We start from the raw sequence: 21,533 nt of genomic DNA, 5'->3' as shown, positions 1-21,533 counted from the left end.
AAGCTCTATCGTGCAGGGAGAGGACACAGCCCAGCCACCCTTGGGGAGATGGACCCGTCCTGCGCGTCCCCCCTCCCCCTTGGTAGACAGACAAATCCCGCGTGCCACCCTCCCACATATGATGACAGTTTTGCATTTCCACCATTTGGGGAGTTGGACCCCTTCTATACCCATCCCCTTGCGGAGATGCCTCTTTCCACTCCACCATGGGAGACGGTCAGCCCCCCAGGGCGACAAATTTGTTCTGCACTCATCACCCACCACCACCCCTGGCCCCCCCCTCTGGGAGATAGATTCCCCACCTGTGTTCTCCCCTCACCCCTGCAACAGGAGGATTGCCCCTGCCCTCCCACCCACCCATGCCCCCAGAAAACACAGAGGTTGTCTAGCTTTCCTATCTGACCAAGTGAAACGTGAGCCAGTACATGAAGAATGGCTGCACCGCGGCAATCGCCATGGTCAGGTACATCCGTAGCTGATTCCTTGTGCCTCGCACCAGAACTCCCTCCGCCGCTGCCTCAGACAGAATCTTCAGTCTCAACGTTCGAATCTGGAAAAACATATGTTTAAAAGTAAGAGACTGATGGGATGGCATGGTGCCAAATGCACTGTCCGGGTGATATTAAGCTGTATAGAACAGGAAGGTCAGTGCCAACTTAGCTGATTTCAGCCAGGGTAGCAGTAGTCACTAGTTGGCCTCAGTACCCCTGGGTTAGGGAAAGGAACTCGGCAGGATTCCTGCTGCAGGAAAGTGAACACATGGATGTCAGATAAGTCAGAATTGGTGGAACTGCAAGATTCACAGTTAAATACCCAGTTCACTCACAGATGTCAATTGACCACATGGCAGAAGGTAGCCACAACAAGGACCTGTATCCCAGAGAGAGTCAGAACCTCTGTACCTGCAACCCCAGGGAGAGTCAGTGTCCCTGTACCTGTAACCCCAGGGAGAAAATCAGTATTCCTGTACCTGTATCTCAGAAAGAGTGTGTCCATGGACCTGTGCCCCAGGAAGAGAATCAGTGTCCATGGACCCATACCCCAGGGACAGTCAGTGTCCAAGGACCTGTAACCCTGGGACACAGTCAGCGTTCATGGACCCGTACCCCAGGGAAAGAGTCTGTGTTCATGCACCTGTAACCCTAGGAAAGAATCAGCATCCATGGACCTGTGACCCTGGGACAGAGTCAATGTCCATCGACCTGTGACCCTGGGACAGCGTCAGTGCCCATGGACCTGTGAGCCTGGGACAGAGTCAGTGTCCATCGACCTGTGACCCTGGGACAGAGTCAGTGTCCATCGACCTGTGACCCTGGGACAGAGTCAATGTCCATCGACCTGTGACCCTGGGACAGAGTCAATGTCCATCGACCTGTGACCCTGGGACAGAGTCAGTGTCCATCGACCTGTGACCCTGGGACAGAGTCAGTGTCCATCGACCTGTGACCCTGGGACACAGTCAATGTCCATGGACCTGTGACCCTGGGACAGAGTCAATGTCCATGGACCTGTGACCCTGGGACACAGTCAATGTCCAGGGACTTGTTACCCCAGGGAGAGAGTCTGTGTCCTTGGACCTGTGCCCTGAGCAAGTTGGTGTCTCTGGAACCACCATATCCCTGAGAGAGCCAGTGTCCCAGTGCAGGTCGTGAAGAAGGTTTTTTTTCCTAGAAAGTGTAAATGTTAATGAGTTGTGAAATGAAAGGGGAGATTAAATTAAATAACTAAACCCACCATGAACACCACAATCGAGATGCAGCACCAGCTCAGAGCAATGTAATATCCCGTTTTCCCAAAAATCAGCCCAGCCACGACTCCAGTAATCATCCTGTGGGTAGAAAATCAGACAACTTACATATGACTACAGACCCACTTAACCGTGATGACATCAGCACCCAGACCCACCCTGCCGTCACAAACCCGCCCGACTCTATCGCTCACAAACCCACCCGACATACTTGTACCCAGCAAAGGCAACGAGGTCAATGGTGGTTAGGTCTGTGTTCACCGTGACCAGGTAGAGACTGAGCAGGATAGCAAACACCTCAATGACCAGCCAGATTAATGCCGAACTGGCCTGCATCCCCAACACCTCTGGAGAGAACCTGTAGAAAGAGAAAAAGTGAAGTTAGTAAATGCTGGGTGTGGGCAAGCATCTGCCTGTATACCACGGCAGGATAACGGGCTGGAGATCGACACACTTTATCCTGTAGTGACAAAATGCAGGCCTGAACTCTTGGCCAATCCCAGACACTCTGCGAAGGAACTACTTGCCAACAGGAAAGGTAAATCATTTCAGAATCCTTTCTTATACACTTCCCTGCAACCAGCTAAAGAACAGAATTAAACCAGAAGAAGGTTGCCCTAGGCTTTGGAATGGTGCATTGTCTTGGTGGGGGAATGAACATAAAAATGAATGAGCACAATAAAGAATGAAAAATAACAGGAGTGCTTGAAGCTTGAAACAAGAAAGTGCTCATCAGTTGTGGTTCAGTGGGTAGCATTTGCCACCGTGTCAGAATCTTGTGGATACAAGTGCCACTCCAGAGACTAGAGCATAAAATCCAGCCTGACACTCCAGTGCAGTAGAGGGACTGCTACACTGTTGGAGATGCTGTCTTTTGGATGACGACTGGCCCGCTCAGGTGGGTATAATAGATCCCATGGCACTATTTTTTAAAAAAAAAAAGTCTTTCCTGGTGCTTTCCCAATATTTCTCCTTCAACCAACATCATTAAAAAAAGAGAGATTATCTGGTATTATTGTGGAAGCTTGCTGTGTATAAATTGTCTGCCACATTTTCTACATCAGTGACTACACTTCAAAAGTACTTCACTGACTGTAAGACACTTTGGAACAGCCTGCTGTCATGCCAAGTTCTTTCATATTGCGAACGTCCCTCATCTCAAGCAGAAAATTCACAAAATTAAATATGAATGACACTGAACCCCAAAGGCCATCCTACTTCAACATACTCAACAATATTCCTGGTTAGAACAGAGAGCGGGAAAGCACTGAATGATCGCATGACTGTTGTGACAAGAGGATTCTCACCTGCTCTGAGTTCCAAGAGCAAACCCAGCTACCAGTAAATATGTGATGAACGCCATTGCTGGAATGAGAGAGAAATGGCCTTTAGACAGGGCGCGGACAGTGAATTAAGACACAACACAGCAGCCCATTAAAACAGCCTGTGATGTTATTGCTGCAAGTTCATTGAACGGACTTCTTTCACAATACAGTAATCACATGCAGGTGCATTTACCTAAACCTATCAAAAGAAACACGTAGTCACACCATCAAATACATGACTTACACCATTGGATACACCATCATTGACTTAGGTGTAACTTGAGTCTCGCTTCCTCCCACATCCTGAGAGCTCAGTGAGTAAATGCACAGCCATGTGTGGGACTGAGCTGTACAGATTAAAAAGGACTCACTTTCCATTCCTGGTTTGTGGCATGTTAATAGATCTCAGTCAGGATGATGATAGAAATGTTAAAATCCAGTGCGAGTGAAGGAAGCAGCCAGGGTTCCAGCTCCTGATTCTTAGCCATAGCCCCTGTTGGAAACTGCATGTGTGGATGAAGGGTGGGGACGGGATTAGGGTTGGCGACAATGGCATACATGGTCAAGAAACCTGCTGACACTCCCAGACGTGAAGTGGCCGATTGACAGAGATATCAGAGGGCGGGCCAGTGCCCAAGGAGCTGTAGCCCCAAGACTTGTTTACAAATTGACCAGAAATGGAGACCTCAGGAAATCTTGCTGATGATGTTACAATAAATTCTACAGGTCAAGACAAAGCCAGTTTCACACTGCTTCGAGGCAGAGCTTATCAATACTGCTCAGGGAGTGTGATACCTCTCTATAACTAGGAAGCGATTAACAATTGGCTGCGTTTGCTAACAACGCAGCCACTAGGTGGTGTGGTACCAGCACATGCGCAAGTGCAGCCTCTTCCACTGAAGCGTCACTGTCTATGACGTTCAGGCAGCTGCCAGGATTAAAGATAGCGCTGCTCAAATTATCACAGAAAAACAACTTCAACCCGAAAATCCCCTCAAAGGTTGCCATCGCTGCCTCCATCCCACCCCCAACAGTCCCCCGATCCCTCCTGGCATTGCTTCATTTGTTGGATGTCTCCTGTTCAACTGTTTTGATTTTTTTTGACAAAGACAGATCTCCAGTATGATACTGCCATTGAAATTTGGAATGTAAAGCAACTTTCTATGGCATGGTAAAGTCAACACTTACACTGAAGTTTATGGAGGAAATAACTGAATTGCTGCCCCACTCCCGATCTCCCATTCTCCCAATTCACATTCACTCCAGACCTCGGCATTGCTCCCCACTTTCCCCTTGGCCGATTGTTCCCCAGTCCTCGCTTCCTGCTCTCCGGCCGCTCGCTCTCCACTCCTCGCCCCCACCCCCACTCCTCCAGATGCTAGCTCTATGCCGCACCACTTTCCTCCTCCCAGCCACTCGCTCCCACATTCGATCGCAGAAGCAAGGCAGGCTGCGAGGGGTGACGGGGCGACACAGGAGTGAGTGGCCAAGAAGAGGGAAGCGGCGCGGCCTAAAGCTAGCGTCTGGATGGGGGAAGAGGGGGAGAAGTGGGCAGCGAGCAGCCGGAGAGTGGGGTGGCCGGTGGGAAGCAAGGAGCGGGGAACAATCAGCCGAGGGGAATGGGGGACAGCAGTGGTAAGGTCTAGAGCGAGTGGCTGAGGGGAGGAAGCGGCCTTTAGGGAGGAGCGGGAGAAAGCGTCGAGGCCTGCAGCGAATGGCCAAGGGGGGAAGAGAGTAGCTGAGTGGGGAGAGCATGTAACTGATGACGTTTTCCCGCACAGGCGCCAATTAGCTCTGGCAGACGCAGGCTATGCATGCACAGCATCTCACTGAGAGCAGACCATTTGCGCATGCGCGCAGCTTGGAGTGCTCTGATGATGTCGGCGAGCCACTGCGTGGTCAGGAGTCACTTTGTTAACGATTCACTCTTGCTGAAGTTCAGTTTCTGGTCAATGGTGACCCCCAGGAAGTTGACAGTAGGGGGTTCAGCAATGGTAATGCCATTGAACATCAAGGGGAGATGGCTAGATTCTCTCTTGTTTGAGATAGTCATTGACTGCCACTTGTGTGGAGCAAATGTTACTTGCCACTTATCAGCCCAAGCCTGGATGTTGTCCAGGTCATGCTGCATCTGGGCACGGGCTGCTTCAGTATCTGAGGAGTCGTGAATGGTACTGAACATTGTGCAATCAGCGAAGGTCCCCACTTCTGACCTTATGATGGAGGGGAGGTCATTGATGAAGCAGCTGAAGATGGATGGGCATAGGACATAATCTTCAGCAGAGAAGGCTGAGGGGGGGCATGATTGAGGTATACAAAATTATGAGGGGCATTGATCGGTTAGATAGGAAGAAACTTAGTGGAGGGGTCAATACCCAGGGGCATAGATTTAAAGTAAGGGGCAGGAGGTTTAGAGGGGATTTGAGGGGGAAAAAAATCACTCAGAGGGTGGTTGCAATCTGGAACGCACTGCCTGTAGGGGTGGTAGAGGTAGGATCCCTCACAACATTTAAGAAGTATTTAGATGAGCACTTGAAATGCCATAGCATACAAGGCTACAGGCCAAGTGCTGGAAAATGGGATCAGAACAGTTTGGTGCTTGATGGCCGGCACAGACACGATGGGCTGAAGGGCCTGTTTCTGTGCTGTATAACTCTATGACTCTATAACTCTATGAAGTGTACGGGTAAAGTCACCCTGCAGTAGCAGGGGCATGTCATTGTTAGACATTTATTGAACCTTACAAGATGCTATGATAATAAATACAAAAGCAAAATAGTGTGGATATTGGAAATCTGAAGTAAAAACAGAAAATGCTGGAAATACGCAGCAGATCTGGCAGCATCTGTGCAGAAAGAAACAGAGTTAATGTTTCAGGTCTGTGACCTATTATCAGAACTGGGTTGATTATGTTGATTATAGTGTGAGCACCACCTCCCCACCCCCCAAATGCAGGAACAATTCATGGGGTTGCTAATGACTACTGTTAGCACTGATCACATAGCGGCGGGGAGACGGTGGTGTCGTGGTAATGTCACTGGACTAGTAATCCAGAGCCCAGGCTAATGCTCGTTCAAATCCCACCAGGGCAAATGGTGAATTTTGAATTCAGTTAATAAATCTGGAATTAAAAAGCTAGGCTAATGGTGACCATGAAACCATTGCCGATTGTTGTTAAAAACCCATCTGGTTCACTAATATCCTTTAGGGAAGGAAATCTGCCATCCTTACCTGGTCTGGCCTACATGCGACTCCAGACCCACAGCAATGTGGTTGACTCTTAAATAGCCTAGCAAGCCACTCAGTTCAAGGATAATTAGGGATGGGCAATAAATGTTAGCTATGCCCACATCCCACAAACTAATTTTTTTAAACGGGCAGCACTTACCTGGAATATACAAGTCAGGAGCATTCACTTCAACCCGAGGGGCCACGGGGGTGTCCTGCTGGTATCGCACCTCCCAATTCTGTCAACACAGAGTTTAGTAAACAAGCAGTTAGACAAAGATCAGTGCATAACCCAACACAAGCTGAATGGGAAGACATCCTTCATGTCACTGAAGGAGTAAGTATGTCAGTCTCCAGCCCAGTAACAGTTGATCGCCTGTGGCATTGCTCTTCGATCATTATTTTTAATGTGTTTGTACTGTGAGAAACCTGGAGTTACTGTGACCAGTTCTGGGCACCACACCTTAGGATGGATATACTGGCCTTGGAGTGCAGTGTAGATTTACCAGAATGATACCCAGACTCCAGGGATTAAATTACATGGAGAGATTACACAAACGAGGGCTGTATTCCCTGGAATTTAGAAAGTTAAGATTTCATCAAAGTTTTCAAAATATTAAGAGGAACAGATAGGGTAGATAGAGAGAAACTCTTTCCACTGGTTTCAGAGTTTAGAACTGGGGGCATTGTCTAAAAATTAGAGTCAGACCTTTTAGTAGTGAAATTAGGAAACATTTCTACACGCACAGCGGGGTAGAAGGTTGGCACTCTTTTCTGCAAACGGCAATAGATGATAGATCAATTGTTAATTTTAAGTCCAAGATTGATAGATTTTTGTTGTCCAAGGGTGCTAAGGGTTATGGGGCATAGGAGTTAGGTCACGCATCAGCCGCGATTTCATAGAATGGCGGAACAGCTGCCGTGGTTGGATTTGAACCCATGTCCACAGAGGAATTGGCCTGAGGCTCTGTATTAGTCCAGTGCCATTACACCACCACCTTCCCCTAACCAAGACCATTCACCTGCAAGAGAGAGACAATGCTGGGCTACAAGTGAAACAGTGCATATGCCTCCAGAAGTGATTTCATTTTCGTGCCACCATATGCAAAACACCTCCAACAACCAAGATAAAGGGTTGCTTGCCACTGGAAACCTCATCTAACAAAGCGATTCCGCAATAAAAATGAGCACAAGGAGCCACAAATTAGAACACCTCCCCAGGGACGAGGGACAATTCTAAATTGAACTGCAGGTCTGTATTTGAGAACCGTTCAGGCTGATGACCCTGCTCTCAGCGTGTCTCATACAGACCACAGACAAATGTAACATCACACCCCTCCCCTAACAACTCATTGAAGACTTGCGAATCCCTGCACCCTTGGAGGTTCCAGTAAGTTCCAAGGCTACAGCACGATGCACTTTTAACCAGAGTAACCTGCAGCTTTGCTTTCCTGATTAATGCCCTTTAAGCTAAATCACCAGTGAAAGGCCACCTCCCTTACCTGGTGCATGTAGGGAAAAACCAGGAGACCCAGCTTCTTTCCGACATAAACAGTGTCCACAGCAAAATAATATTTCAATCTGCTGACTGGAATAAATCGATCAATCTGCAGGAGTCAAGGGAAAAGGTTCAATCGTTCTTGCTATATGGATATCAGGACTGTACCATTCTTGTGCCATGTGGAGAATGGTTAATTCCTACTTCACGCCCCCACTCCCCCGCTTACATTTTGATCAACAATGCTCTTCCCCTGACTCGCCAAACTGCTCCCATAAGCCATTGCCAGGTTAGACATCATGGGGTCGCTGAGGATGCCCTCTCTTGTGAGGCCAAAGCCTGTGGCGGTCCCCTCGTATCCTGATCTCAGAGATTCCATATTCCCGCTGGTATCTTCAAAGAGGTGGTTAGGATCTCCCACGGCATGCACCAGCCCCCTCGTTCGCACCTTGACAGCTGGAATTGAGAGTGACAAAATAAGCTGGCCATTGGTGTAACTGAACGATGCATTTTAACACTCGGGACCAAATTCAATTTCTCCGCAGTCTCTTAAGTTTAATCAATAAACTGTAATGTTTTATTGACAGGTTCACACTTGGTCACAGTACAGTCTCTCGCCCCCACTCCCACCAGAAATGCAGAAGCTGGGGATGAATTTCAGAGATCCCTTGAAGTGTGTGCAAAACACTGAAAGTGATCAGGTTCCCCCAACTCCTCTCCCAAACCAGATTCCATGACAAAATGAGCAACAAAGCAATTGCTTTGGATGAATGTGCATTAAAGTTATAGAGTCATAGAGCCATTTACGGCACAGAAGGGGGCCATTCGGCCCATCGAGTCCATGCCTGCTCTCCATCCAATCAGTCCTACACCCCTGCTCAATCTCCATAGCCCTGCAAGTCTATTTCCTTCATTAGTTTCCTAAATTAAATTCATGTACCTTTAAGTCTCACTGTGAGATGCAGCGGTACGAATGCTTAAGGTATCTCAATTAAAGGCCTGCTACCCAACCCGAACCCGATAGGATCCGACAACATGTGCCGGGTTCAGGTTGGGTCGGGCCGCTCTTCGGGCTCGGGTCGGGTCCAGATCGGACGCACACAACAAGGTAAGTGCCAAAAGTTAAAAACGTACCTGAGCTGCGAGTCTGGGACGTCAAGCAGGGAAACTCTGAGTCTGCGCAGTGAGCGTCTCTATGACATCATCACGCTCATACTGCAGCTTCCGGCAGCTTGGGAGTCGGAAGGTAAGTGAAGGGAACATTGCAGTGGTTGGTCGGGCTTGGGTCGGGTCAGGCTCGGGGTGAAAATGGAGGGACACGGGCCGCCAGGTTTGGGTTGGGTTTTTTTTTTGATGACTTGAGCAGGCCTTTAATCTCAATGACATTTCTTCCTCTGTTATTTGAACCCAGCTTAATGCCTTGATCAAAGCAGCGGAGGGAGGAATTCCATAACCATATGAGGCACTCCTACACTAGTATCTGACAACACGTTGCAGCTTTTTCCAGACCTTGGGAGATATCTCCTTGCCTCATGTGTTAAAGTTCACATATCCTGCATTAAAGAACCTCCAATGCAATCACTACATCAGGTTACAAGATACTGGGAACACAATATTTGAAACAGCACTAAGTGCAGTAAGTCAGCAAGAGAAGAAATTGCACAGGAAATTTACTTCTAAACTGGGACAGGCCACAGTATACAGAGTTGATATTTTTACTGAGCGAGTGCTACATTGTTGGAGGTGCTGTCCTTCAGATGAGACGTTAAACCAAGGCCCTGTCTGCCCTCTTAGGTGGATGTAAAAGATCCCATGGCACTATTTTGAAGAAGAGCAGGCAAGTTCATCGCAGTGTCCTGGACAATATTTATCGCTCAACCAACATCACTAAAAAAAAATGTTATCTGGCTGTTATCACATTGATGTTTGTGGCAGCTTGCTGTGCACAAATTGGCTGTCGTGTTTCCTACATCACAAGAATGACTAAAACTCAGAAGTTCTTAGAGTCATAGAGTTATACGGCACAGAAACAGGCCCTTCGGCCCATCTTGTATGTGCTGGCCATCAAGCACCCAACTATTCTAATCCCATTTTCCAGCACTTGGCCTGTAGCCTTGTATGTTATGGCATTTCAAGTGCTCATCTAAATACTTCTTAAACGTTGTGAGGGTTCCTGCCTCTACCACCTCTTCATGCAGTGCGTTCCAGGTTCCAACCACCCTCTGGGTGAATTTTTTTTTTCCTCATATCCCCTCTAAACCTCCTGCCCCTTACCTTAAATCTATGCCCCCTGGTTACTGACCCCTCCACCAAGGGAAAAAGTTTCTTCCTATCTAACCTATCAATGCCCCTCATAACTTTGTCTACCTCAATCATATCTCCCTTCAGCCTTCTCTACTCTAAGAAAAATAACCCTAGCCTTTTCAGTCTCTATTTATAGCTGAAATGCTCCAGCCCAGGCAACATCCTGGTGAATCTCTTCTGCACCCTCCCCAGTGCAATCACATCCTTCCTATAGTGTGTTGACCAGAACTGTACACAGCACTCCAGCTATGGCCTAACTAGCGTTTTATATATCTCCATCATAACCTCCCTGCTCTTATATTCTATGCCTCAGCTAATAAAGGCAAGTATCCCATATGCCTTCCTAACCACCTTATCTACCTGTGCTGCTGCCTTCAGTGATCTATGGACAAGTACACCAAGGTCCTTCTGAACTTCCCATCCATTGTATATTCCCTTGCCGTGTTAGTCCTCCCAAAATGCATCACCTCACACTTCTCAGGATTAAATTCATTTGCCACAGCTCCGCCCATCTTACCATCCCATCTATATCGTCCTGTAATCGTCCTTTCCTCCTCACTATTTACACCACCACCAATTTTCGCGTCATTTGTGAACTTACTGATCATATCTCCTGTACTCACGTCTAAATCATTAACGTACACTACAAACAGCAAGGGACCCAGCACCAATCCCTGTGGTACACCACTAGTCACAGGCTTCCACTTGCAAAAACAACCCTCGAACATTACCCTCTGCCTCCTGCCACTAAGCCAATTTTGGATCCAATTTGCCAAATTGCCCTGGATCCCATGGGCTCTTACCTTCTTAACCAATCTCCCATGCGGGACCTTAACAAAAGCCTTACTGAAGTCCATGTAGACAACATCAACTGCTTTACCCTCATCTACACATCTAGTCACCACCTCGAAAAATTCAATCAAGTTAGTTAGACACGATCGCCCCCTGACAAAGCATGCTGACTATCCCTGCCTCTCCAAGTGGAGATTAATCCTGTCCCTCAGAATTTTTTCCAATAGTTTCCCAACCACTGATGTTAGACTCACCGGTCTATAATTACCCGGTTTATCCCCGATACCTTTCTTAAATAATGGTACCACATTCGCTGTCCTCCAATCCTCTGGTACCTCCCCTGTGGCCAGAGAGAATTTGAAAATTTGTGTCAGAGCCCCTGCTATCTCCTCCTTTCCCTCACACAACAGCCTGGGATCCATCTCATCTGGGCCTGGGGATTTATCCACTTTTAAGCCCGCTAAAACAGCTAATACTTCCTCCCTTTCGATGTTAATATGTTCAAGTATATCACAATCCCCCTCCCTGATCTCTCTCTTCATTGGCTGTAAAGTGCTTTTGAATGTTCTGAGGTTGCAAAAAGTGTAATATAAATGCAGGTCTTCCTTTTTTTATTGAATACGGTCAAAATCATTGTATATTCAATATATAGTTAAGATCTGGGTTTCCTAAACACTTGCTCCCATAGGCAGACAAGAGTGATAATAGGACCGGAAGTAGGTGAGAATCCATTGCAGAGGGAGGAGGAATGCATAGAATGTGCAGGGGTCCCCTGAAAGCCCTGCCTTGATAAATAAGTTTTCAGTATTAAATACTTGTGCCAAGGTTGATGACTCAGGGGAAGGCAAGCATAAAAAATGCCACAGCATCATGGAAAAATAGGGCTGCCCAAAGATAATGAGATTCAATAGAAAATGGGGGAAGTCATGAGAGATGGAGACACACTCTCAGAGTCCTGAATGATGTGTTGCCTCCTAGGTTGCATAGTTACATAGAGTTCACAATACAGAAACAGGCCATTCAGCCCAAGTAGTCTGCCAGTGTTTTTCTTTTGCGCAAGCTCCTCCCACCCTGTTCATCTCATCCCATCAACATATTCTTCTAATCCTTTCTCCCTCATGTGTTCTTCTGAATTTCCTATTTGATTTATTGGTGACCATCTTATACTTATGACCACTCCTTTTTGCACTCCCCCACAAGTCTCAACCCCTACCTCATCAAACCCCTTCACAATTTTAAAGATTTTGATGAAGTCACTCCTCAGCCTTCTCTTTTCTAGAGGAAAGGGGTATAGCAAAGGGACATAACTAGGTAAGTGCAGACACTCCAGTGGAGGGGGATGCACACCTTGAAGCTGAAGCTTATTTCTAAGTCAGCAACATAGGGAGTATTTTACAATTCCTGCAGCATTCCAGGAGTTAGGTTAAGAAGGACAACCTGAAAAAGGTAGTGATGTCCAAGATTACTATTGTTGTCTTGCACTACCTCGAGCAGAACCAGCCTGAACGGCATATTGAACGTAGGAACAGAAAGAGGCCGTTTCGATTCTCGAGCCTGTTCGCCATTCAATGGGATCGTGGCTAATCTGTGGTCTAACTTCATATACCTGCCTTTGCTCCATATCCCTTAATACCTTTGGTTAACAAAAATCTATCAATCTCAGATTTAAAATTAACAACTGATCTAACATCAATTGCAACTTGCAGAAGAGTTCCAAACTTCTACCATCCTTTTGGTGGTGAAGTGTTCCTTAATTTTACTCCTGAAAGGTTTGGTTCTAATATTTACACCACGCCCCCTAGTCCTAGACACCCCAACAAGTGGAAAGAGTTTCTCTCTATCTACCCTCACATTTCCCATTAATACATATTGTTCATGGGGAAGGATGATTCCATGGGCAGTGGGCATGTGGAAACGGTCCTTTGGTAAAAAGGTGTAACTTGAGAAATTAAGACTTTTCCCATTACAGCTGAGGTGGTTAGGGGTAACCTGATAGGGATCTTCAATATTATATTTTTACTCATTCTTGGGATAAGTGTCACTGGCAAGGCCAGAATTTATTGCCCATTCCTAATTGCCCTTGCGAAGGTGATGAGCTGCCTTCTTGAACTGCTGCAGTCTATGTGGTGTTGGTACACCCACAGTGCTTTTAGGAAGGGAGTTCCAGGATTTTGACCCAGTGACAATGAAGGAACAGTGATATAGAGTCATAAAAAGATACAGCACTGAAACAGGCCCATCGGCCCACCGACCAGAGGTTGTGGTACACATCGGTACCAATGACATAGGCAAGAAGAGTGATGAGGTCCTGCAGGGGGAGTTTAGTGAGTTAGGTAGTAAGTTAAAAAACAGGACCTCTAGGGTTGTAATCTCTGGATTACTCCCTGTGCCAAGTGCCAGTGAGGCTAGAAATAGGAAGATAGTGCAGCTAAACACGTGGCTGAGCAGCTGGTGTAGAAGGGAGGGTTTCAGATATCTGGACCATTGGGCTCTCTTCAGGGACAGATGGGACCTGGACAAGGAGGACGGGTTGCATCTAAACTGGAAGGGCACTAATATCCTGGCTGCAAGGTTTGCTAGCGTCACTCGGGAGGGTTTAAACTAGTGTGGCAGGGGGGTGGGAACCATAGCAGGAGGACAGCTAGTGAAGTAAATGAGGAGGGCATTGTAAATAAGGCCAGTAGGACTAAGAGGAAGAGCAGGCAGGGAGATGTTGCTGAGCACAGTGGGACTGGTGGTCTGAAGTGCATTTGTTTCAATGCGAGAAGTATAACAGGTAAGGCAGATGAACTTAGAGCTTGGATTAGTACTTGGAAATATGATGTTGTTGCTATTACAGAGACTTGGTTGAGGGAAGGGCAGGATTGGCAGCTAAATGTTCCAGGCTTTAGAAGCTTCAGGCAGGATAGAGGGGGATGTAAAAGGGGTGGGGGGAGTTGCATTACTGATTAAGGAGAATATCACAGCTGTACTGAAGGAGGACACCTCAGAGGGGTCATGCAGCGAGGCAATATGGGTGGAGCTCAGGAATAGGAAGGGTGCAGTCACGGTGTTGGGGGTTTACTACAGGCCTCCCAACAGTCAGCAGGAGGTAGAGGAGCAGATATGTAGACACATTTTGGAAAGATGTAAAGGTAACAGGGTTGTAGTGGTGGGTGATTTTAACTTCCCCAATATTGACTGGGACTCACTTAGTGCTAGGGGCTTGGATGGGGCAGAATTTGAAAGGAGCATCCAGGAGGGCTTCTTGAAACAGTATGTAGATAGTCCAACTAGGGATGGGGCTGTACTGGACCTAGTATTGGGGAATGAGCCCGGCCAGGTGGTTGAAGATTCAGTAGGGGAGCATTTCGGGAGCAGTGACCATAATAAGTTTTAAGGTACTTGTGGATAAGGATAAGAGTAGTCCTTGGGTGAAGGTGTTAAATTGAGGGAAGGCTAATTATAACAATATTAGGCAGGAACTGAAGAATTTAGATTGGGGGCGGCTGTTTGAGGGTAAATGAACATCTGACATGTGGGAGTCTTTCAAACGTCAGTTGATTAGAATCCAGGACCAGCATGTTCCTGTGAGGAAGAAAGACAAGTTTGGCAAGTTTCGGGAAGCTTGGATAACACGGGATATTGTGAGCCTCGTCAAAAAGAAAAAGGAAGCATTCGTAAGGGTTGGAAGGCTAGGAACAGACGAATCCCTTGAGGAATATAAAGACAGTAGGAAGGAACTTAAGCAAGGAGTCAGGAGGGCTAACAGGGGTCATGAAAAGTCATTGGCAAACAGGATTAAGGAAAATCCCAAGGCTTTTTATACGTATATAAAGAGGAAGAGGGTAACCAGGGAAAGGGTTGGCCCACTCAAGGACAGAGAAGGGAATCTATGTGTGGAGCCAGAGGAAATGGGTGACGTACTAAATGAGTACTTTGCATCAGTATTCACCAAGGAGAAGGACTTGGTGGATGATGAGCCGAGGGAAGTGAGTGCAGATAGTCTCAGTCATCTCATTATCAAAAAGGAGGTGGTGTTGAGTGTCTTGCAAAGCATTAAGGTAGATAAGTCCCCAGGGCCTGACAGGATCTACCCTAGAATACTGAGGAAGGCAAGGGAAGAAAATGCTGGGGCCAAAGAAATCTTTGCATCCTCATTGGCTACAGGTGAGGTCCCAGAGGACTGGAGAATAGCCAATGTTGTTTCTTTGTTTAAGAAGGGTGGCAAGGATAATCCAGGAAATTATAGGCCGGTGAGCCTTACGTCAGTGGTAGGGAAACTATTAGAGAGGATTCTTCGGGACAGGATTTACTCCCATTTGGAAACAAACAAACTTATTAGCGAGAGACAGCATGGTTTTGTGAAGGGGAGGTCGTGTCTTATTAATTTGATTGAGTTTTTTGAGGAAGTGACGAAGATGATTGATGAGGGAAGGGCGGTGGATGTTGTCGATATGGACTTTAGTAAAGCCTTTGACAAGGTCCCGCATGGCAGACTGGTGCAAAAGGTGAAGTCACACGGGATCAGAGGTGAGCTGGAAAGATGGATACAGAACTGGCTCGGTCACAGAAGACAGAGGATAACAGTGGAAGGGTGTTTTTCTGAATGGAGAAATGTGACTAGTGGTGTTCCGCAGGGATCAGTGCTGGGACCTTTGCTGTTTGTAGTATATATAAATGATTTGGAGGAAAATGTAGCTGGTCTGATTAGTAAGTTTGCAGACGACACAAAGGTTGGTGGAGTTGCGGATAATGATGAGGATTGTCAGAAGATACTGCAGGATATAGATCGGTTGGAGACTTGGGCGGAGAAATGGCAGATGGAGTTTAATCCGGACAAATGTGAGGTAATGCATTTTGGAAGGTCTAATGCAGGTGGGAGGTATATGATAAATGGCAGAACCCTTAGGAGTATTGACAGGCAGAGAGATCTGGGCGTACAGGTCCACAGGTCACAAAGTGGCAACGCAGGTGGATAAGGTAGTCAAGAAGGCATTCGGCATGCTTGTCTTCATCGGTCGAGGCATAGAGTATAAAAATTGGCAAGTCATGTTGCAGCTGTACAGAACTTTAGTTAGGCCCAACTTTCAATATTGCGTGCAATTCTGGTCGCCACACTACCTGAAGGACGTGGAGGCTTTGGAGAGGGTACAGAGGAGATTTACCAGGATGTTGCCTGGTCTGGAGGGCATTAGCTATGAGGAGAGGTTGGAAAAACTTGGATTGTTTTCACTGGAACGACGGAGGTGGAGGGGCGACATGATAGAGGTTTACAAAGTTATGAGTGGCATGGACAGAGTGGATAGTCAGAAGCTTTTTCCCAGGGTGGAAGAGTCAGTTACTAGGGGCCATAGGTTTAAGGTGCGAGGGGCAAAGTTTAGAGGGGATGTGTGAGGCAAGTTTTTGAAACAGAGGGTGGTGAGTGCCTGGAACTTGCTGCCAGGGGAGGTGGTGGAAGCAGATACGATAGCGACGTTTAACAGACATCTTGACAAATATATGAATAGGATGGGAATAGAGGGATATGGGCCCCGGAAGTGCAGAAGCTGTTAGTTTCGGCAGGCATCAAGATCGGCGCAGGCTTGGAGGGCCGAATGGCCTGTTCCTGTGCTGTACTGTTCTTTGTTCTTGACCATCAATCACCCATTTATACTAATCCTACATTAATCCCATGTCCCCTACCACATCCCCACCTTCCCTCAATTCTCCTACCACCTACCTACACTAAGGTAAATTGGCCATCGTAAATTGTCCCATCAACCTGCAAGTCTTTGGCTGTGGGAGGAAACCGGAGCACCCGGCGGAAACCCATGTGGTCACAGGGAGAACTTGCAAACTCCACACAGGCAGTACCCAGAACCGAACCAGGGTCGCTGGAGCTGTGAGGCTGCGGTGCTAACCACTGCACCGCCCTTCCAAATCAGGACAGTGTGTGAATTGGAGGGGATCTTGCAGGTGGTGGTGTTAACCTGCATTATGAAAAATGATTAGATAGTACTGTAAGGTTCATTTTTTTTCTCTCACTGCTTGCCAAGACAGCAATAGGGCAAAAAGAGGAAGGATTCTCCCTTTAATTCAGGAGGTCATTGACCCCACTCCAGCGACTTGGGTCTCTGTGCAGTACTGGGTGGGGGGTGCTGCACTGTTGAAAGTGCTGCCTTTCCAATGAGATGTTAAACCAGGGCCCCATCTACCCTCTCAGGTGGACATGGCACCATTTAAACAAGAGCAGGGGAGCTCCCTCCAGTATCCTCGCCACAATTTAACCCTCAACCAACATCACAGAAACAGATTGTGTGGATAATTCTCTCGTTGCTAACTAGTCAAACAATTACTGTTTGTGGGACCTTGCTGTGTGCTAATTGGCTGATGTGCACGTCAACAATAGTGACTGCACTTCAAAAATAATCCCACGGCTGCAAAGTATTTTGGAATATTCTGAGGATGTGAAAGATGCTGTTTAAACAGAATCACTTTCTTTCTATATGCACTAAGTGAGTGCTGTATCAGACCATAGGGTAACCAAGGAACCTTTTACCTTCCACATTCCTGCCTTCCATGCTATCACAGATCTCTCACTTTTGTTCTCCCCTCCCCACCCTTTCCCTGCCTCTGTATTTGCTCAAATCCTGTTGCATCTCTAACATTTTCCAGTTCTGACAAAAGGTCATCAACATGAAACTTAACTTTCGCTACCACAGATACTATCTGACCTGAATATTTCCACCATTCTTGTTTTTAATCTGTATGAATGATATTCGCTAAGGGATAAATGTAGGCCAGGTTCACACGAGGGGCAGGCAAGGCCTTGGTTTAAACTCTCACCCGAGAGATGGCACCTCCAACAGGGCAGCACTTCCTCAGCACTGCGTTGGAGTGCCAACCTAGATTTTGTGCTCAAGTCTGTGAAGTGGGGGTTGAATCAACGATCTTCTGACTCAGAGCCAAGGTGTTACCACTGAGCCACGGCTGACAGCCTTGAACATTATTCAACTTCAGTTATGACAAAGCTTTAACCTGGGGGAGAAGGGGTTGGGGGAAGTGAGATGCGAAAATTCATTCTGCAACTGCCGTTGAAGTTTGGGGAAAAGGTTCATTAGTTGCCAAGAACAAGGGTCAGTCTGCAGAATGAGGGGCATTGGCTTGCACCCATGCCTCACACTTTTCCCTCAAACTGAAGGATCTATGTAGTAACACAACTCTCCTCTTATTTATTTGTTTATTTTATTTGGAGATACAGCACTGAAACAGGCCCTTCGGCCCACCGAGTCTGTGCTGACCAACAACCACCCATTTATACTAATCCTACATTAATCCCATATTCCCTACCACATCCCCACCATTCTCCTACCACCTACCTACACTAGGGGCAATTTACAATGGCCAATTTACCTAACAACCTGCAAGTCTTTGGCTGTGGGAGGAAAACGGAGCACCCGGCGGAAACCCACACGGTCACAGGGAGAACTTGCAAACTCAGCACAGGCAGTACCCAGAACTGAACCCGGGTCGCTGGAGCTGTGAGGCTGCAGTGCTAACCACTGCACCGCCCACTTATAGTGGGGGTATTCCTGGAGTAACCCATTCACTCCTCACATAGGATCATTGGGGTTTCTCAGAATAGGAAGCAGATTTCTAGGATCACACTCCCCCTCAAAACTGCCATTTGCCCCATACACCAAATCCAAGCACCAGAATCTCCCATTCCCCCCTCCAAATCTGAGGATCTGGCATACTCCATTCCCTCCCAAATCTGGTGGCGTGGCTTATCCCATCCCAAATCTGGAGGTCTGGCATACCCCATTTCCCCCACCACCAGAAAATCTGGGGATCTGGCATACCACATCCTCCACCCCAAATCTGGCAGGTATCTGGCATACCATATCCCCCACCCCAAATCTTTTTTGGGGGGAGGTCTAGCATGCCCCATTGCCCCCCCCCCCAAAAAAATGTGGGGATCCAGCAGATCCCATTCCCCCCACCAAAATCTAGGAGTCCGGTATACCACAACCACCAAAAAAACTGGAGGTCTGGCATACCCCACAGCCCCAAAATCTGGAAGGGGGTAGGGTGGGGGAGGGCTGTTTCTGGGATATCCCATCCTCCCCTCAATCTGGGGTGGGGGGCAAGTGTCCCTGGGGCAGCCCCTTCTCCCCTCAATCTGGAGGGGGGGGGGGAAACAAGTGTTCCTGGGGCAGCCCATTCTCCCCTCAATCTGGGGGGGGGGGAACAAGTGTTCCTGGGGCAGCCCATTCTCCCCTCAATCTGGAGGGGGGGGGGAACAAATGTCCCTGGGACAGCCCATTCTCCCCTCAATCTGGAGGGGGGGGGGAACAAATGTCCCTGGGACAGCCCATTCCCTCTCCCCCAACCCTCAGTCCTGGAATAGGGTCCCTTGGGGAAGCTGCTGTTGCGCTCCTATTTCCGGCTGCCAATTTTCGACAAGGAAGAACATATTCGTAGCCGCGTCTGTCGCCGCATGACAACCAATAAAAAATTTGAGCCACGTACGTAACTTACGCTGTCTAAATCCATTGTAGTCCATGGCAGGAGCCTTAACCTCACCTTCGCTCGCGCTTGACTCAACCGCCGGGAGAGGAGCGGCGCCTGCGTAGTGCAGCCCGATGGCGTGCTGCTCGACAGCCACTGCCACCAATCAGCAGGCGCGCTCGCAGGTGAAGGGGCGTGATGACCTCACGACTGTCAGCCGCCTCGCGCGCAGCAGCCAGTGCGCATGCGCAGTAACGCGCCCGATTTGCTTTAAAAACTGCCGACCAAATTTCAGTGGGAATTAAAGGGGCGGCTCGGAGAAATGGTCGAGAAAGCGACCCGTGGCTCACCAGAGGGAAGGCCCCTTTAACAGGAATGCTTGCCAGACCTTGGTGACTGTCAATCACTGGGAGTGAGTGACAGGTCAGCCCAGGGGGGGGAGGGGGTCACCCTCCCCCCGCCACTTCCCTTCCCAACCTGGACAATATGCAAAAAAATGGATTAATACCAAAACTTAGAAGTTATCCTCAGGGAAGAATGTTGGGGCTCTTTTTCTCTATAATATAGAAAACTGAAGGTTGACCTGATAGAGAGGTCTTTTAAGGTTATGAAGAGGTTCAATACGGTATTCAGAGATGTGGTGAGTCCAAAACTTGGGGCCATAACTGCAACATATTCACTAATAAATCCAATAGGAAATTCAGGAGAAACTTCTTCACCTAGGAAATGGTTAGAATGTGGAACTCGCTACCGCAGAAAGTAGCTGAGGTGAATAGCTAGGTACATTTAAAACAGTGTGCATTTATATAGCACCTTTAACATAATATAACACTCAAAGCGCTTCACAGGAGCATTATAAAATAAAATATAACACCATAGATGAAAAGGGCGAGGAATGGTGGTATTGATTAAGGTGTGTATTACAGTACTTGAGAGAGAGGACATCCCGCAGGGGTCAAGGACAGAATCTATTTGGCTAGAGCTAAGGAACGAAAAAGGTGCAATTACATTGCTCAGTGTATTCCACAGCCCCCCAACTAGTGGAAAGGTGTAGAGGAACAGATTTGCAAGGAAATTACAGAGAGGTGCATGAATTATTGAGTAGTTATAATGAGGGACTTTAATTATCCGAATATAAACTGGGATAGTAGTAGTCTAAAGGGTAAGAGGGGAAAGAGTTCCTAGAGTGTGTTCAGGAAAATCTTCTACAGCATTACGTTTCCAGCAACAAGAAAGGAGGCACTGCTACTCCTGATTTTTGGGAATCAAGTGGGTCAAGTGTCATTAGGAGAACATTTCGGGGACAGTGATCATTGTATCATAAAGTTTAGGTTGGCTATGGGAAGGGACAAAGAACAATCTAGGGTAAGAATAATTAACTGGGGGAAAGCCAACTTCTACGGGGTAAGAATGGATCTGGGCTGAATAAATTGGAATCAAAAGTTGGCAGGAAAAATGGTAGTTAAACAATGGACTACCCTCAAAGAAGAGATAGTTCCAGCACAGTCAAGGTATATTCTCTTGCAGGGGAAAGGTAGGGCAAACAAATCCAGAGCTCACTGGATGACAAAAGAGATAGAGACGAAGTTGAAGAAGAAAAAATGTGCTCATGACGGAGAACCAGTGTGAATATAGAAGGTTGAGAGGGGAAGGAAAAAAGCAATTAAGAGAAGTATGAAAAGAGACTGGCAGCTAACATAAAAGGGAATCCCAAAGTCTTCTATAGGTATATAAATAGTAAGAAAGTCGTAAAAGGTACAGTAGGCCGATTAGGGACCAAAAGGGGTATTTACATATGGAGGCAGGGGGAATAGCTGAGGTATTAAATGAATACATTGCATCGGTCATAATCAAGGAAGAAGATGCTACCGAGGCCATGGTGAAAGTGGAGGTAATTAATACACTAGAAGGAATCAAATTGATAAGGAGGAGGTATTAGATAGGCCGTCTAAACTTAAAGTTGATAAAGCACCAGAATCAGATGAGGTGCTTCCAAGGATACCAAGGGACGTGAGAGTGAAAATTACAGAGGCACTGGCCATAATTTTCCAGTCTTCCTTAGACTCGGGGGTTGTGCCGGAGGAGTGGAGAATTGCAAATGTTACACCCTGGGGTGGAGAAATCTCAAGAGGGTTCTGAGAGAATACAGAGATAGGGACGGGCGAGG

The 21,533-nt window shown here is 47.3% G+C and overlaps 1 protein-coding gene across 2 annotated transcripts; it reads right to left on the bottom strand.

Annotated features, from left to right (window-relative positions):
• Window positions 1-359: 359 nt before the first annotated feature.
• Window positions 360-19,512, bottom strand: yif1b (Yip1 interacting factor homolog B (S. cerevisiae)). 2 transcript variants are annotated; one of them, XM_068019056.1, is made up of 8 exons: window positions 19,388-19,512; window positions 8,028-8,254; window positions 7,803-7,907; window positions 6,461-6,539; window positions 3,055-3,112; window positions 1,950-2,105; window positions 1,735-1,828; window positions 360-550 (listed from the first exon to the last, which is right to left on the bottom strand). In XM_068019056.1, exons 1-8 carry the CDS (start codon window positions 19,419-19,421, stop codon window positions 395-397), a joined length of 909 nt encoding a protein of 302 aa, XP_067875157.1. In that variant the 5' UTR covers window positions 19,422-19,512; the 3' UTR covers window positions 360-394. The 2 variants fall into 2 exon arrangements, with proteins under 2 accessions (XP_067875157.1, XP_067875158.1); XM_068019057.1 differs by having other exon boundaries at window positions 19,397-19,512.
• Between the last annotated feature and the right edge of the window lie 2,021 nt (window positions 19,513-21,533).

Source organism: Heterodontus francisci, chromosome 40 (assembly GCF_036365525.1).
Source record: "Heterodontus francisci isolate sHetFra1 chromosome 40, sHetFra1.hap1, whole genome shotgun sequence".
Taxonomy (NCBI): Eukaryota; Metazoa; Chordata; class Chondrichthyes; order Heterodontiformes; family Heterodontidae; genus Heterodontus; species Heterodontus francisci.
Note: the sequence above shows the minus strand (reverse complement) of the source record. Positions and strands in the feature narration are given on the sequence as shown.